General features: G+C 36.1%; 1 protein-coding gene across 2 annotated transcripts in view; it reads right to left on the reverse strand.

Annotated features, from left to right (window-relative positions):
• LOC115238610 (serine/threonine-protein kinase NLK) overlaps positions 1–4,672 on the reverse strand; it is a 46,081-nt gene extending 41,409 nt beyond the window's left edge. The window contains exons 1-2 of one of the 2 annotated variants that reach the window (XR_003884517.1): positions 4,271–4,670; positions 3,372–3,427 (exon numbers count right to left, since the gene is read on the reverse strand). Coding sequence is in view for 1 of the 2 variants with exons in the window: in XM_029812582.1 (XP_029668442.1) it covers positions 3,372–3,427; positions 4,271–4,297 (83 nt within the window). In the remaining variant the exon portion in view is untranslated. Of the gene's footprint in view, positions 1–3,371; positions 3,428–4,270 lie in introns of both variants that reach the window. The other variant, XM_029812582.1, reaches the window with a different exon arrangement.
• Positions 4,673–17,628: the final 12,956 nt, after the last annotated feature.

Here is a 17,628-nt window from a genome sequence, read left to right on the forward strand (position 1 = left end):
ACATATATATTAGTAACGACATAATATATTATATAATTCAAAAATCAGAAGAATCAAGTCTCATTTTGTTTAACCCTCGCGATATTCGTTAATCGTCGTAATCCGCGCATCCGTTACACACCTGCGAACGCACGTGTGCCATAATGACAACCGCAGCGGGGACTGAAAATTTTTCCCGGCCGTATCGTTCTTCCGATGCCGCGATACGGGCGAATGCAAACGATCGAGAGAACGCCGCCTTGTTGCACATGCGGGCCTTCTTTCCTTTCGTGTATCATGTGTCTCTTCCACGCACAGTAAAAACGCCTATTGTTTATGCGTAATCGAACCCACGTCGTTCCAAACGGACGCGATCGTCTTTACATATACAACTTTTCTTGTAAATCAAATCGGCCGTAATCGCACGGAATTTAATTTCCCTCCGTGTTTTTCCTCAAAATCTAGAAAATTTGTCTTTTAATCGCGAAAAGATTAAATGCAATTTTTAATTTCTCCCGTGCATCTCGAAACAGCCAAAAATTACAATATCATGTTCTTAATCATTAAAACAAAGATAGTAAGATATTGTAATAATATATATTAATAGAAAATAAAATACATATATGTATCAAAAGATTAATACATTTTCAATGTTAATTAATTTAATGCATTACCTATGCACATTTATTATGGTAATATAAATTACTAATATTAATTAACTTGATCATAATATCATATATCATTGTATTTTGTTACCATAATATACATATTAAATGTAATATTATGTTGCTGTGTATATATACATACATGACTTCTAAATACATAGTGATTAATATTATACCACGAGTCGAGTAGTGGAGCAATTAAAAGGGACTAGATATCGCGGGAATTAAGAACAAGAGCGCGAATTAGGACGATAATCGCAGACGGGGCAACATCGTATCCTCACGACAATGTCACGAGGAAGTTGCAGGTATCATTTACACGTACGATATTGTAAACGTACGCGATGGGCGGCGGCGGTCGCAGCCGCTGCTAATGGCGCACTATCGACATATCAATGGCTGGTTGCGGTGTGCGCATTAATAATCCATGTGATTACCATCGAGCAAACTCATCCCGGGCGCGCGCCATGACGTATTCATGGCGTTCATCGGCCGACCGTTCCCCCGCCCCCGCCCCGTGCCGGATGGAAATCGTGGTTTTGATCCCTCTCTACTCTACTTATTTTTCAATCAAGCAGGACCAAAACTAACATCTCGGTAAACGATTAAAAACCCATGACCCAGAATTCTGAAACTAAAAAATAAAGATAAGAGAAAATGTCTTACAATTTCTTAGCAATCTCTGATTTTGATTCGGCGTATTTTATGTTCCTCTAATTTTAATTTCAGATATCAATTTAAAAAGTTTCAAAAGGGAATTTCAAATTTGAAATATGATATAATATAAGAGCATACAAAGAGAAATATAAAATGACAAAAAGAAAGAGATGTATGTATGAAAGATGGATGAGACTGTACTTGATAACGTAATTACGATGAAAATGTAATATTATAGATACTGACTGGCAATCACACACCCTCCCCGCCCTTACGGCACTATCTATACCGCGGTTGGTGATTTTCGTGTTCGTGGCTGCGCAAACTAATCGCGAGTCGCTCCTTAATTAGAAATTAGGCGGTCGCATTCGGAACTTTGGGGCGCTGGGCGCCGGGCTGAATTTTTCATGCGGACAAAATTAGAATCGATCGCCAGCTGCAGGGGACGCGGAATTAAATCGCGGGGACAAGCAGCAAAGCGGTAGCGGGGAGGGAGTAAAAAGTCACCGGTAGTGGTCTATCGATGGATATTCCGCAGTCGCGCAATTTTCGTCCCGATTATTTATTTGCCGTCAATTAATGTCAGCTCTCGCTGCGAGAAAATTTATCGATCCATAACCGTTGAATTTCGTTTATTAATTTCTTCATTTGTTTGTCTATTTATCGACGGATTTACGATATCGTTTATTTCCCTGGTTATCCGTCTGTTTATTTACGAATTTATCTATTTATTTATTTATTTGTCTATTTACACGCTTTTAAAGTAACTAGTCGACTAACCAATTTATTTTTATGCGTGTACGTTTACACTTTTATTTATTTATTTATTTATATATTTATTTATATAAGAAAAGCATCTTATTAAGGCAAAATAATTTCAGTTCGTTATAAAAAAATATCTTATTAAGTGTTACAATCCTGATGGAACAGATCGAGCCGAAGCAAAAAGAAGAAAGAAGAAAGTAGAAAAATAGAGAAAGGACGAAGGCAATCGCAAGGCCATAATAGCTGCACCAATTGCTAATAATGATTTACGTAATTACGCTGGAGTTCGATATGCGACAGAGCGCGAACAGGAGTTGCCGGAAAAAGGCAGAGAGCGGGAGAAGAGATGAAGGGGAACGTAAAAGGGTTGAGTTATTGCTCTCGCCTCGATCGAGATTAACTCCGAATGGATCCTGTTCATTTAAGGCTTTAAGGACTTATCGATCGATCGATCGATCGCTTGATCATGCGATCACGCAGAACGGCTTACGAGGAGACGAGTAATCCCGCGGGAATTTCGCGCCCCCTGACTATCGCAATAAGTTCCTGTTTCGCCCTCGATCGGAAAACTATCTCGTAATGTCTACCACTTGAAGAGTTCTTTTTCTGCAAGACGATTTTCTTGTAAAATGCAATTTTCTTGCATCATGAAATATTTTTGGTAAAAAGTGCTCTTTCGCAGAAACCCTCGATCTCTCTTAATCTTTTAATAATCTTTTAGAAATCTTGACAAAGATACGAGGAGAAAAATAGAGTTATAGTAAGGAAAAGAGTAGACTGTTTCAGAAAATGTAGATTTGTCGAACGGCAATTACTCGCGATAGCGAAAAAGTTTCCTCTCTCTGACAAATACTCTTGCCGGAGGGACGGTTCGAGGAGGAATCGTGACCGGCGCGAGTTTTAATTGCTCGACGATTAAAAGTTTCTGCATCGTTCGGGACACTCGTTTCGAGAGATCGAGCGTTGCGTGAGGCAGCGACTCTTCCGCTAGAATCTAGGAAAATCTACAAAGTAGAAGAAGCAGGCTATATACTGTAAACTCCCGCGACACGAAAACGCAATTCAAAAGTTTCAGATTAAATCAGTTTAATCAATTAATTTTAAGTTATTTTTGTTTTAATTAGAAAAAAAAAATTGCATATTAATCTCGATCGGTGATTCGAAAAATCGAGAATCGTGGGAACGCGACTAGATTGTTAAAAAAATACCTCGATCGTCGACGGGAGAATTCACCTGTCCGAGAATCTCCTATACCGAGATTTATGTTCCGCGTGTCCTCGAATGCGAGTGTTTAAAAAAGGATACATCTCTTGGAAGAAGTCCAGATGCGGCGGCTGAAGGATGTCCAGCGCGGAAAGTACCTGCAAAAAGAAAAGAAACGGGAAGCGATTGAGTATCTCGTCCTTTGACTGGACGAGAGAGAAGGAGAGAGAAATAGCGCAATCGATCCCCCTTTCTCGTGCAAAAGTGCACGAGCACGGAATCTAGCAGCCGGAAGATGCGGGGGGAAGGACGACGCGCGATCTAGTCCTCGGGGAAATAAAACGCGGAAATTTCCGTTACGTTCACTACACGACTTACATAGAGAGAGAAAGAGAGGATTTATCAAATGTTCGTTTAAATAAATATATTTCATGCTAAACGGTATATAATTTGTTTACAACAAAGCGTGTTTAAAACAAGAAATCTACTTATTGTTAATTAATTATATTATTTATTATTATCACAATGATTATTTAATTAAATAATTTCTGTAAAATACGCTGTGCCAATAATATATATTCAGATAATTATGAAATTTGAAAATCTAATTTTAATCTTATAAAAAAAAGACACAAATGGTTTTATATATGTTTTTTTATAGTGAGTAAAATTAAATGTAAATTATTATAATATCAAATATATTTAATAATTGTAATTATTAAATATTTTTGATACATTTATTATTATAATAGAGAGTATACTCAGAGATAATTATTATAAAATCTTTGAAAGCTACGTCTAGAAATTCGATATCGATTCTTTATTGATATAAAAAAATTGCGCGTTTTTATTTTATTTTTTATCTCACATTTCAGATATAAAAGAATCGCATCTTTGTTTTATTTTTTATCCGTCGTTTCCGTTATAAGAAACTTTTCTGTCTCTGTTATGTTACGATGTTCACATCGATCATACTTGATACAATAAATAATACCACTTACGTTATCGTGTTTGAAGAAGCAAAGCATTTTCAGTTCCCTGAAGACTCGCTTGCTGCTTACGAGACTTTGAAAGACGTTCGGCAGTTTTTTTAAGGCTACTCTCCTGCCATCCCTTGGATCCGTGACAGCCCTGAAAGTCACACAAAAATAATACAAAAATTAATATTTTTATCCTATCTCATCCGCGAAAAAACAAGATTTATTATGGGAAAAATAGAAAAAAATGTGCGTATCTATTTATCATTATTATGCGTTGATTACATGTTCGTAGAAAACAAGTTATAAAATAGCCATCACGTATAATTTTATCACAGCTATTGAGTATAAATATTTGACATGATAAATCTCGATTTTCCTCTCTCTTTCACTTAATTTAGTTTCTTCCTTCTTTTAATTTATTATTATTTATCGCCGCTACACACATACATACATTGTTTCCTATTTTATTACGTTTTATAAAATATAAAATATATCTTATAAAAAAAATTGTAAAAAAACATCTGCATACATAAAAGAAAAGAAAAAAAGTCACACGATGATTAAAACCATCTTAAACCAATCTATTACAGCTCGAAGTCTCTCTTCGAGATTAAGGAAAATCTCTCATTAAGGAAAAAATGAGCGAGAGACGAATCGATTTCAATTTTAATTTCGCGATCAAGAGGAGGGATGGAGAGAGAATTATTGGAAAATGATCGACTAAATAATACCGGTAGCTTGCATTATGGATAAATCTGGAAACACGAATAGGGAACGACGTGACTGCCTCTATCCTCGTTAGTCTCTCCCAGTCTCTCCTATATATGCTAGTTCCGAGAATAATTATTATCCCTGCAATTAGTCCGTTTACGGCTACGGGTTCGATTTCATTGTCGAGTGTTGTTGTTACCACAAACCGACGATTTCGATTTACGAGAGGAGCAGAGAAAAAGAGAGACAGAGAGAAAGAGAGAATCCGCGATGCGCGGTCGAAATCCCATTTTCAGTCGTCGCCCATGTGGCATATCGTCTGCCCAGACAGATAAAGTAATTCCTCGTTTTTGAACGGAGTGAGAGGAAGCAGGATATGGAAAAGGAGGAGGAAAATGGATCTTCGATCCGCGACAATCGCATGATACATTGATATAAAAAGTACATAACAGAGATTTAAGGAGATATTTAAAGTTAAATATAAATACATTTATAAATACAAGAATAAAAATATCGATATATTCATATTTATTTTTCGATCATATTTATTATGATCGAGTTATCGATCATAATATATATTATATAACAAGACAATGAAGAAAAATTCTCTAACAATAAGTTTGGAAATTAAATAGAAAATCAAAATTATACGAAATTAAGAATAAATTCGTGTGCACGGCAACCCTATTTATATATATAATTCATTATTATATATTAACTAAATTAAAAGAATTAAAAAAACACACAATACCTATAAATAATTAACAGTTGTTAGACTATAAAAGTAGTTAGACTACCGTTACTTCTTTATAATCATTATTTTATTATCATTTTTTATATATCATTATTATAACTATATTTGGCGATTTATTTATTTTTGATCGCTTTCGTAATTGGTTTTATATAAGGTGAACGAGAACGACAAACCTCGTACGTACTAATCGGGTCGCAATCGTTAGCTTCGTTATAGCTCGCTAAATCGATTCGTTCGCGCGAGACGGTTGACTCTCGTGTATAGTCCCGCAACACATTCTCGCGCGCGTTTGTGTGTGTGTGTGTCGAAAAAAATAAACGAGAATAAATAAACGAAAAAAACAAACGACGAGACTGTCGATAAGCGGGCAAAACGGGCCCATTATCTCGAGTGCGTCGCCTCTTTGAGCGCCACTCATATGTATTTTCAACCAGTCGGATTCTCGTTCATTGCGCCATCGTATGATTTCAATGAAACGTCGAATCAAAGAAGCAAAAAATTGTGGAAATTCTCGCATTTACACACAGTTGAAAAATCTGTTTTCTTGTTAAAAAATATGCCGATTAAAATTTTTGTGTTAAATTTTACATTCATATCCATATTATGTTAAATTAAGACCAAAATTTGTGTGGATAGTTTGGGACATGCGATGTATGTTAAATTTGACACAAATTTTCCAACTGTATATTCATATATGTACATATAAATTAATTAATTAAATTAAATTCTAATTATGCTCAACAATATTCTGACAGAATTCACAATTTTCGGTTTAAAACATTAAAATTTTGAGAAAAGAGATAAAAACGGTAAAAATAATATTTTTCGAATAAATAATAGAATCAATATCGTCATTAATGAAACGTCGTCTCTCAAGTTCGGCACGTATTTCCTGAAAATTACGACGATTCTCCAGTACATTTTCGATTCGATTTATCCGCGAAAATTAGCGTACGAGAACGTTAATTACGTCGTCGAGCTTCTTGAAGTAGTAGAATAAACAAAAAGAGAGGAAGGAAAAAAAGAGGTGAACGAGCCGTCGCGAACCGACGAGAGATTAAGGTCGATCCACGAAGCCGAGCAAGTCACGAACGTAGAAAGGTACGACGACCTTCGAAAAGGGTCAACGCACCCGCCGCTGGTGCGCCGAGCGTAGTAAACGGAAGTGAAGTCACGAATTTCGGAGCGGAACGACCGTGAAATGATGCGATGCGCGAGTGGACGGAAAGGAGAGGAGGAGGAAGGTAGCTCGCCCTCGGGGACCCACTGTCGCGGTTTAGGCTATGTTTATTCATTCGAAATCCGGCGACGAGCCGACGACGGGACCGCTTCTGTACACATACACACAATCGCCGGTGGACTCGCCGCCGGAAGTTCGAAGGGTTATTGCCGAAGCGAGCATGTCTGCTTTAGGTGAGAAACGAGATGCAAATACAATGTGTCGAATAATCGTTGTATGCGTATGTGTATGTATTTCAAAAGAAACTGTGCTAGACTCGTGAATTATAAAGCACCCTGTATATCGTGGATCGTTCCGAAGAGTAAGTAGTATTTAAAAAAAAAATAAAAAAGTAAATTGTTGACAGAAAAAGAAATTGAATTTTATATATTGAAAATTAATTAAATTAATATATTTCGCAGATCCATAACGATTCATTCAAAGACATACATATACATAGATTAATTTTCCTGTGATTTTCGTTTCGAATCTTGTAGCGATACCATATATACGTCGTGAAGTTTCTCTAGGGGTGTCGTTGATCGGTTTAGTGGCCGATAACAAAACTAACGACTTTGGGGTCTGATTAGGGTGTTGGTTTTCGTGTCTCGTCACCTCGTTGACGACGGATTTCTTCGTTATTTGAGAGAGCTCTTTGTTAGAAGAGGTCGTCGAACGAAGAGTCTTGCGAGTGATTCACCTGCTGCCAGGGAATATTAAAAGTATCATCGTCGTCGGCGTTCTTTTTATCATAGCAAACAAATAGCGAACAGTTGTCCGCGCGATCTTTCGCAAACCAAGACGGTTATCGCGGGTGATAATATAGCCTTTGTCATATATCGCACATTGAACTTTGTTATAGCTCACTGTAAGAGTATAAAAAAAAAAAAAAGTTTCAGTTTTACGCTTCCGTTTGAAGGTATTCGAGAAAGCTTTCGATGCTTTTCTGGATGTTACGTTACATCCGTTGTAGCGCGAATACATCCGGAAACATGTATAAAGGCTAAAACAATGCTATGTTACGCATATCAGTATCAGACCGGTTTTATTTTATCGGCCGTGACCTCTCTGATGCAAACAAATGAAAAATAAAATCACGACTCGGTGCGCAATCAAATAAATTAATGAAAATAAGAGAAAAGGGAAGAGAATTTATCCGAACCTGAATATTTCATTCCGCGGTGTATTTTATCCATAGGATATTTTAAATGGTGATAATGTAAATTTAAGTATCATATGCGATCATTTGTGATATCGATATTTATGCGAGAATTTTTCTCGCGATGCAAACATTGTATTTGACGATAATATGGGATGTTAAAAATAATTAGGCGACAAGGGATGTATTAAAATATAGATTAAAAATATATGTGTGTGTACATATATACCCTATATATACTAAAAAAAGTATGTATATAATTTTATATTTTATTTTATATTTTATTTACGCAATTTTATATTTATATTATTCATCCGATTTCGCGGTCTTTTGCGGTCCCTTTTTCAATATAAAAATTATTTAATCATATTAATCATAAAAAATAATATTCGAAAATAATTCGAAAATTTCGAGATTTTTATTAAGAATTGAGTAATTAATAAAATAAACTTTTTATATTTTTTGAGTGACTAGGACTTATTATTAAAATTGCGACACGCTCGAGGAATATACGTATTTTGTTTGAAATTCGACAAAGGATTTTCGCGGTGAAGAGAAAGCGTACAACTTTTGGGATATCCTGCATTTTAAAAGACGACAGATGTTCCATAGGGGGGCCCCATCAAAAACCGTGGTTAAACGTGATCCTTTCGCCACGTGACGAACGCGGTACGTCACGCATCTCCATGGACATACAATCGAGAGATCGCTTTTGTGTGTACAAGGTATTCCGGAATGGAGGAAAAATGTTGATATCTCACAAAGTATATAATTCTAATAATTAATCTTTAAATAAGATACTTTAACTTTAACATTTCGATATATTTCTAAGCCTTAGATTAAAATTCGATAAAAGGAACACTCCACTGTACGATTGAAGGAACGGTAGTCGAATTGTCAAAGCTCTTTCTGCATTTCGTGAAAAGCTTTTTATCATACAATAGTTTATAATATAAAAGCTATCAGTGTAATATTTTCATCTCTTCGAGTTCTGGGAAAAAAGTGCTTTTATAAAAAAAAAAAAAAGAAACTCCCTAAAAAGTACTCCATGTGTGCGTGTGTATTTAGTAATTCTGGAACATTCTTTAAAAAATATGGCGAAAGAGAAGAAACGTTTCATCTGTCAATCTAGCATCTGGCGTCGTATCATTCTCGCCTTCGGAAATTGCGGTCCCCGCATCGCGTAACTTTGCAGTTTCGAAGAAGCTTGTCGTATCATCGCGACGTTGAAAAGACACACGTAGCTGTAATTTGCAAACGGCCGCCGACCGAATGCCGCATAATTACGACGTTTCCTGGGGAAAGCTCGCGTGCAACGCGAGCGTCGTTGTTGCAATATTGCAACGCGCGCATCTCACAACAAAAGCGGCGTTTCAAAGGAAAATTGGCGCAACAGAGATGCGCGTTTTCCGTTGCTAAGAATTAAAAAAAGACTGTAAAAATAACGTAAAAGAAGATCGCAAAGGATTCGCGGGCGATAACGGATTATTTTTGAAGCGCGTGCACTATCTCTCGTGTATCGCAGTCCAGAGAGAAGAGGGAGAGGAGATATCATATCTCGAGGAAATTAATTTTAAATGAAATTACGAGATAGAAATTTCGTCAATCAATTCTTATTGAGTTTCTTATGAGAATCTAAATTTTAATTTTTCCTCCGTTTCTTTCAAGCAATTGTTTGGATTACCAAAGCGTGATATATCTCCACATAAACTTTAAACGTAAGAGAAGTAGGTAGCCTCGCGAAAGGCACGAGAAACATCCGTTGCACTTTGTCGCAGTGTTTCTTCAACGAAGTTCGAGATCGTTTCTCTCGCGAATCTCACTTATTATGTACCCGGCCTGCAGAATATTATTATTTTAAATGGGTGAGGAAAGGGATATCTCTTCAAAACCGCGTGTGTACGACAGGTAAAAAGCGTGCGAGAGCAGAAGGAAGGAGAGGAGATTATCGATTTCTCGCACGCATGCCAATTGCCGTCTACACGCGAACGGAGAGGTGCAAAACCTCCAGATCTTTTCGAAAATCTAAGGAAAATGTGTAAAAAGCCATTGGAATATATCTACAAAGTAAAATCTCGAGTGACCGACAGGGATGCGATAAATAAATGTTATAGAAATTAAATTTAAATTTAAATATCAAAATTCGTAAACATAAACAAGAATTATATTAAAATAATTTTTCCTATGCACATAATTAAAAAGATACTTACTATAAAAATCTTAATTTAAGATTATATCATAACAAGAATTTGTCAATTAATGATATATCAAAAAAAGCATGATTTTCGAATAATTAAAAAATTCTTGTGAAAAAGAATTTTTTGAAGAAGTTACAACACACACACATAGATATTGTTGAGCGTAAACTTTTCTCAAATTACGGAGGCAGTTGATAAAAATTGCATCATGCAAGACTGATACTATCAGACTCGATTCACGGAAGGTTGCCGTCATGTCGGTCGCAGGAAAAACGCTGTTAGGGCTCACAAAAACACAAGCAATCGCCATTTCTCCGCATCTCGTGCGCGCGCGAAGCCGACAGCTGCTGTCGGCGTCGGGCTCACCTGCAGCTGCACCTGCGCTTGTACGGCGTGTGTACTCACCTGCGTCTCGCAAGTGACCCGCGGCCAGAGCGCGTAACCAGAGTAACGACAATGAAAAGAGAGAGAGAGAGAGAAAGAGAGAGCGAGCACGTTTAATAATATCGCACTCCCGGCTCCGCGAATATTGAGATAGGTCATAAAGACGCCGGAGATATATGTAAAGGTCGTCATGCGCACACGGATTAATGTAAGTGCGTAACGCAATGCGTAACGCATAATCGCGAACGACGGGAGTCGTTTGCCACGAATCGTCGTGTGTCGTTCGACGATATTTATCGTTCATTGATCCCTTTAAGCGTTATGCACTTGTGTAAATTGGCGTGCAATAATGTTTACGATATGTCGCGCCACTCATTATGGATTACTATATCGTGCGTGTTGCACTCGATAACAAAATATCTTACAAAAAGATCTTACATGCAAAACAGATTGGCGAAAGTTAAAATTAAGGAAAATGAATAAAAGTAATAAAAACTGAATATTATATATAAAATATAATAATAGAATATATTTAATAAAATACAATGTAATTAAACAAGATAAAAATTATTTTGAAATAGATAATCAAAAAATTTAAAAGATAATTTTTTTCAATGAAGATTTATGTAAATATTCGAGTAAAACTATTTCACACAAATAAAAAAGATTTATCTTGTTAGTGATTTACATTTTAAAATTCATATATTTTTTAAAGAAAGTAAAATCTCATTTTTGTGTACATTTATATTTAATTTATTCCAAATTTAATAAATTTAAAAAAAAAAAACGATTTATTTTAGCTTTCTATTAATTTTGTCTGCTAGAAAAGCTCCGAGATGCATTTATTGATCATCGCGAACGCAACCCCGAATCGCAATATAAAAATGCGATAAAAATAAATAAGAAACTACTCGAGAAAATCCCCAAGCACGTTAATATTCGAAGCAAACTGTTCAACGGCAGTCTTTATTTCGCCATAGCCGAACAGACAACCATAAATCAGCTGAAACGCAGCTTCTTGTTTCGCGATCGCCGCCGGCAAAAGCTCGTCGTGAAACTATACGCGCCACGATGGTTCTTTGTATCAAACCGAATGCGCGCTTCTCAGCTTCACTCTCAACAATATATATTTCCCTCACCGCGGTGAGCTTGCACAAGCGAGGGAATATCTACTACGAAGAACATCGTGGCGTTAAGAAAAGAAAAGAGGAGAAAGAACCGACAATCCGGCTATCTGTTTATGAGATTTTTTTCCTTGCTTTTTGCGGATTTGTTCATTAAAATTTCTATAGTTCTTCTCGTAATCGCTTTTAAATAAATAGATATATCGTAAAAAATAGCCTTTGGCTTTTTATTTACTTGTAATTCTTCTTTACTTAATTTATGTTTAAATTATATACTTATAATATTTAATATCAATTGAATCAAGTTAAATTTAGATTGCTTTTTATATAAATCATATCATTAAATAGCAAATCGTATATCTCGATTGTATTGATTTTATTCATAATATTTGCGTGTTTTTTTCTTTCATATATTATCAATTATCATTTCCAAATTATCATTTTCATAATCTTTTTCCTTCTGAATGTTTTTACAAGTCGCAACCGCATTCACGGTTGCAAATGCGCAATATTGTGCAAATGCAATCGGCCGAAAGATCTCTCGAAAACATTTTACATTACTCGAAGATTTCCGCGAGTTTCACGGAATCGATCCTTTGAATATACATTCTGGCGTAAGTGCCGGGATGTATTTACGTTCGCAAGCTCAAGCGGACGCGGAAGTTCCGTCCAACTAGTTTGAATTTAACAAGGAGAAACCGCGGAGCGCCTCGGACGACGACGTGTCGTGGGACTTTGCGAGAGACAGAGAGAACGTTTGCGTAATTATCCCGTGATAGGTTCCCGGCTCAAAGTTAGTCGCAGAGAAGCAGTTCGTTCTCTCAATGAGATACACATATCGCGCGTGTTTCGGATCGCTCGTGATAAATCTGACAAGTGAAAAATGTGCGACATGGAAAACATTCCCTATTCGTCGACATGAAAAATATTTCCTGTTAATTTTTAACGGATCTTTGCTTCATTTGATACCCAGAATTTATCCAACTTGCATATTAATTTTAGAATTGTCACAGATCTTGTTTTACAATTCGATTTTTTTTTTTTTTTTTGTTACTGTAATAATCGCCCGTTTGAAATATTTGTCTCTTATTCAATTAGTAATTGACTGATAAATTTCTGTGCAACGTTTTTAATATTTTAAAACTGTTGAAAATATTTTTTAATTTTACTTATTATTTTATTTTTATAAATATTTTTTTATATTTTGTATACTTAAAAAGAGTATATTCCATTAACAAAATTTTCACTCAGCAATTTTATTTATATCGTTTGATATTCTTTCTTTAATTTTTTATAACTATCAGTGTAGTTTTATCGCCAATTTTTCTCAAATAAATTTTTATTCGCGAAATTCGTTTAGTTAATATGTATTTTAACAGAGCAAATTCTCTCCACGATATATTCGACGCACAATTTCTGGTATCAGAATCTCTTCTAAAATTTTTGCGAAGGAAATTTCGGAGTTTCACGGTTCGTTTCCGCTTCGATTTTCCATTCTCCGCTTCCGGCGGTGGATCAATTGATACCGTGGGGTTTCTCGTGGGGGCCACGGGTGAAACGTGACCCGGAGAGATCCTGGGCGAGAAAACTGCAGCCACGGGAACGCGCTCGTCTCCGCTCCGCAGCACCTCGTCGAGGAAAACGAGGCAGAGACAGAGAGAAGGGAAGAAAAGAGAGAGAGAGAGAGAGAGAGAAAAAGAGAAAGAGAAAAAAATGAGAAAGAGAATGAGAGAGATGAACAGGGGCAAAGAGAGAAAGAGGAGATCTGTGGAGCGAAACCGGATGGAACGCCCGGTATATCTAGATGATTCGCCTGCATGCTTCGCTCGGCGCCCTTACGAAACCGGATAGCAGCCCTCCGCACAGAGATAACTGATCTCTACACGCTTCGTTTCCACGAACCACCACGCTTGCGCTCTGTTGTCTTACCATTGTTGTTAAATGTACATCATTATCATTTAAACTTTTATGCGTTATCGAAATACTTCTATGAAGTCAATTTGCGATAAAACTGCACTAACAGTAAAAAGATCAGAAAAAGAAAATCAAATAAATAAAATTGCCGAATGAAAATTTTATTAATAAAATATACTCTTTTTAAGTATACAAAACACAAAAAAATATATTTATAAAAATAAAATAATAAGTAAAAGTAATAAAAAATTTGCTAAGTTTTCGATAAAATATTAAAAATATGAAATAGGAATTTATCAGTCAATTACTAATTGAATAAGAGACAAATATTTCAAACGGGCCATTATTACAGTAACAAAAAAAATATTGGGCAATGATGACGGTAAATTTTATCGTACGAATATCGAATACGTGTTTCCGTACTTTTACACAAACACGTTTAAATATAATTTAACTTGTTCTTTGTCAAGGTAAATCTTCCTACAAATATACCCGTTTATTTATTTGATTTCTAATTCTCGCATATATTTTACGCCTCGCGTTAAAAGAGTTTCTCTTTCAATAAATCAATCAATCAAGTCTCGATCTCAAATACATTGAACAATACGCGACGTATTCTCGGTACAACCGTATATGTAAAATGGAAATTTATAACGAATTATTATCAAAATGTACGATAGCAAAGTAGCAATATTCTATTTCCATTATACATGATAGTATTGTGTGCCAGGTTAAGGGTCAACCCTTCGAAAATCCAAAGCTCTTCAACCAGCTTCGAAATTGCCTATTATTCCCCGAATAGAATTTCCGAAAAATATGGCTGCTTTTTCAAACCACTGAAGTTGAAGAAAGAAAGTAGCACGGCGTTGTACATTTTATAGCGAGGCAATCGATAGGATTCGAGGTCGATCCGATAACCTTTGCTAATGGAGGATGTCTATGGCATCGCGCGAGGAAGAGACGTCAGAATCGTGGGAGTCTACGTGTCGGGGTCAACGGCATGTATAAATGAGCAGCGAACCAAACTGCAAACCATCATTTTAATCAGACATTCGGAGAAGAAGAAGAAAGAAATACGTTGGCTTATCGACGTTTTCATTCTTGTCGCTTTTATCCTCGAACAGAGTTATCGTCCGTTTTAAATGCGTTGCACTTGATCGAGAAGGAAATCTTCCTCACTCATTTGCTACTTGAATGCAAATCAATTAAATGAATACTGCAAAATTTTGCAAAAGTCACATTCACTTTACGTAGATAATAAAAAAGAGATCGCACAGTTTGCAGATTTTAATTAATTTAATAAAATGTAAAATAAAAGCGTCACAGAGTAACTTCCTTAATTAATTTAAATAAGAAAGCTTTTATAAATATATACCCGGCAACGAGCTTCAACTGCAAAATCTTCTTTCTTTAAATCTAATTTATTAAATTTTTCCTAATAAATTACATTTAAAAAAATTTTGTAATAAAATTCGTTAATAGTCACTTTTCATTATTCAGTTAATTATCAAATTAAATCGCTAACAAATCAATAGGACAACCAGTCGTTAAGATGAAGAAGATAGTTTTTCTAAAAATCCCGGTTATAAAACAAAATCTCTAAATGTCAACGCGCATTAACGACGCATTTCGATGAGACACGGTATGTAACGCGCTTGGACTTATCTTATCATGCGCGTCGACCAAATTTGAAATGGTCCAGTGATTCGTTTCGCGGTGTTCTAGTTTCTCACGGGCCTGTGTCATTCCATTAGCATCGAATCCTGAAACTAGTTCGCGAAACAATAGCTCGATTCCGAAGACAAGCCGGATTCGCTAAAATTGATCGTTCTTCCCTTTGGGACTGCTCCCGAAAATTGGGAGAATCTCGAATGGTGATGAGATATAACATACTGAATCAGTATAAATAATTAATCAAAACGCTCCCCAATGTCTACTTTGAAATTAATATTACAATCATGCGCAAGATAGCTAAGTAAATATTAATGTGCCGAATATTTTAATATCTAAAAATCGACTTAATTATCTTCCTTATCTTGTCGCACTAATAAAATAGAAACAAATTATTTAAAGCAATCCGAAAATTTCTTTTAATAACATTATGAAGTCAAAGTATTTTTTAAATATATCATTTTTTTAAATATATCAATTTTCAAATTTTCAAGATATTAATCCTTCGAACATTAATTGTTTTCAACAAATTTTTTTCCCGGGGTAATATCGATCTTCAACTCGAGAAAGCATCCGCGATCTCTTAACCGAGATCGATGATGACTTCCCTAGCATTTATTTGAATCGTTCTTTTTTTCTCCCACGAATGACGTCACGCGAAACCTCGATATATGTGCGCCTGAATGTGCGGTTGCATGTGCATGCACACGTGTCGAACGGCGCGACGACGATGACGACGGGGAGGACAAAGATACTCGCCATCTGCGCCGCGACAGCTGCAACGTGCGACGGATGCACGTGGGGGAGGGGGAAGAAGGTGGGGGATACACGCACGCACATATAGGAAGGGGTGCCGCTCCCCCGTGTGTCGTTAATCTACTTTCATTATATTTTCGCAATTGGCGCACTTCGTGCGTGCACATTCTCTTCGGGGTACTCTTTATTTAACTTCCCAACCGTCATACGCCACCCGTCGCAATTTTGCCGGCTTCTTTTTTTCTTTACCCGCTTTTTTTCTTCCTCGCAATTTTTATACATCTCGATTATTATCATACACAATTGTCTCTGCGGTTAATAATTTAATATCCATCTTGGCAGAAGTTATTTTTCAGGACTCGATGCGATTTGTATTTTCTTAGATAATATTAATTTTTTTTTTTAAACTCTGCCAATCGTTAACACTTGAGCCTTTTTGACTGAACGTCAAAATAATGCTGAATAAACATGCGATACTTTAAATATATATTTTATATATTCTATGAAATATATATACAAATACATAAAGATAATTTCATTAATTAAGCTCACAAAGATAAATAGACATCTATTTATTTCATAAATGGCTTCCAAATTTCTAAAAAATTGAGTCTCAGAGAGCAATATGTTGTATGATCCAAGGATCCAAAAAATCAATAGAAACTAAAATATCTACTAATGCTTGCCGATCGTGCGGTTGAAGAACGCGCCGCCAGACAAAGACCTAAGCTGCGCTCAGAACCGAACAGAACGGACCTGTTTCACGACCGGGAGACCTTCGTGCATATACACACACGCTCTCTCTCTCTCTCTCTCTCTCTCTCCCTCTTTTGTCTCTTTCTTTCTCTCGCGAGCAGGCTGGTGCCAGATCTAGTACTCGGGACGAATATCGCCGCGGCTGGTCCAGGTCGTCTCGGGAGGAGGCTGTGCGAATCGCTCGAAGCAAAGAGCGATGAAGGAGAAACCGAGAGCGGGATTATTTAACACCCGAGTTAATCCCAAACCACCCGCCATTTCTTTCTCGTGCAGTTTCATTAAAAGAATTAATAATAGTTTTATTTTCGTTCACGTATCTCATTGCATTGTTAAAGTCAGAGGATTCCCGCAATCAACAACAATTAAAAATTTTTATTATTTGTTTCTTTTAATTATCCTGAATGAAGATCCATAATAGAGTACTTTTATTTGTACATATATATATACACGTGCATTTTTCTTCCACGGATATTAATCTTTTCTTAATAAATAATCATAATTATATTTTATAATCGCGTTCTCGTCAGTCAATCTCCCTGTGCTGATTTAGGCTAATCGCGAATCCGCGAAATCATACTGTGTAATGTGGCTCATTACGCTCGCGTTTTGCATAGTAATTCGGCTGAATTAATACAACAATTCTATTAGGCTGCAATGACACGTCCATAAATCAGCATCGGTTTATCTACAGCCGTCTACCGGGTGATAAGAATTTAACGAAATAATATGATAT

Source organism: Formica exsecta, unplaced genomic scaffold (assembly GCF_003651465.1).
Source record: "Formica exsecta isolate Colony F162 unplaced genomic scaffold, ASM365146v1 scaffold352, whole genome shotgun sequence".
NCBI classification, from domain to species: Eukaryota; Metazoa; Arthropoda; class Insecta; order Hymenoptera; family Formicidae; genus Formica; species Formica exsecta.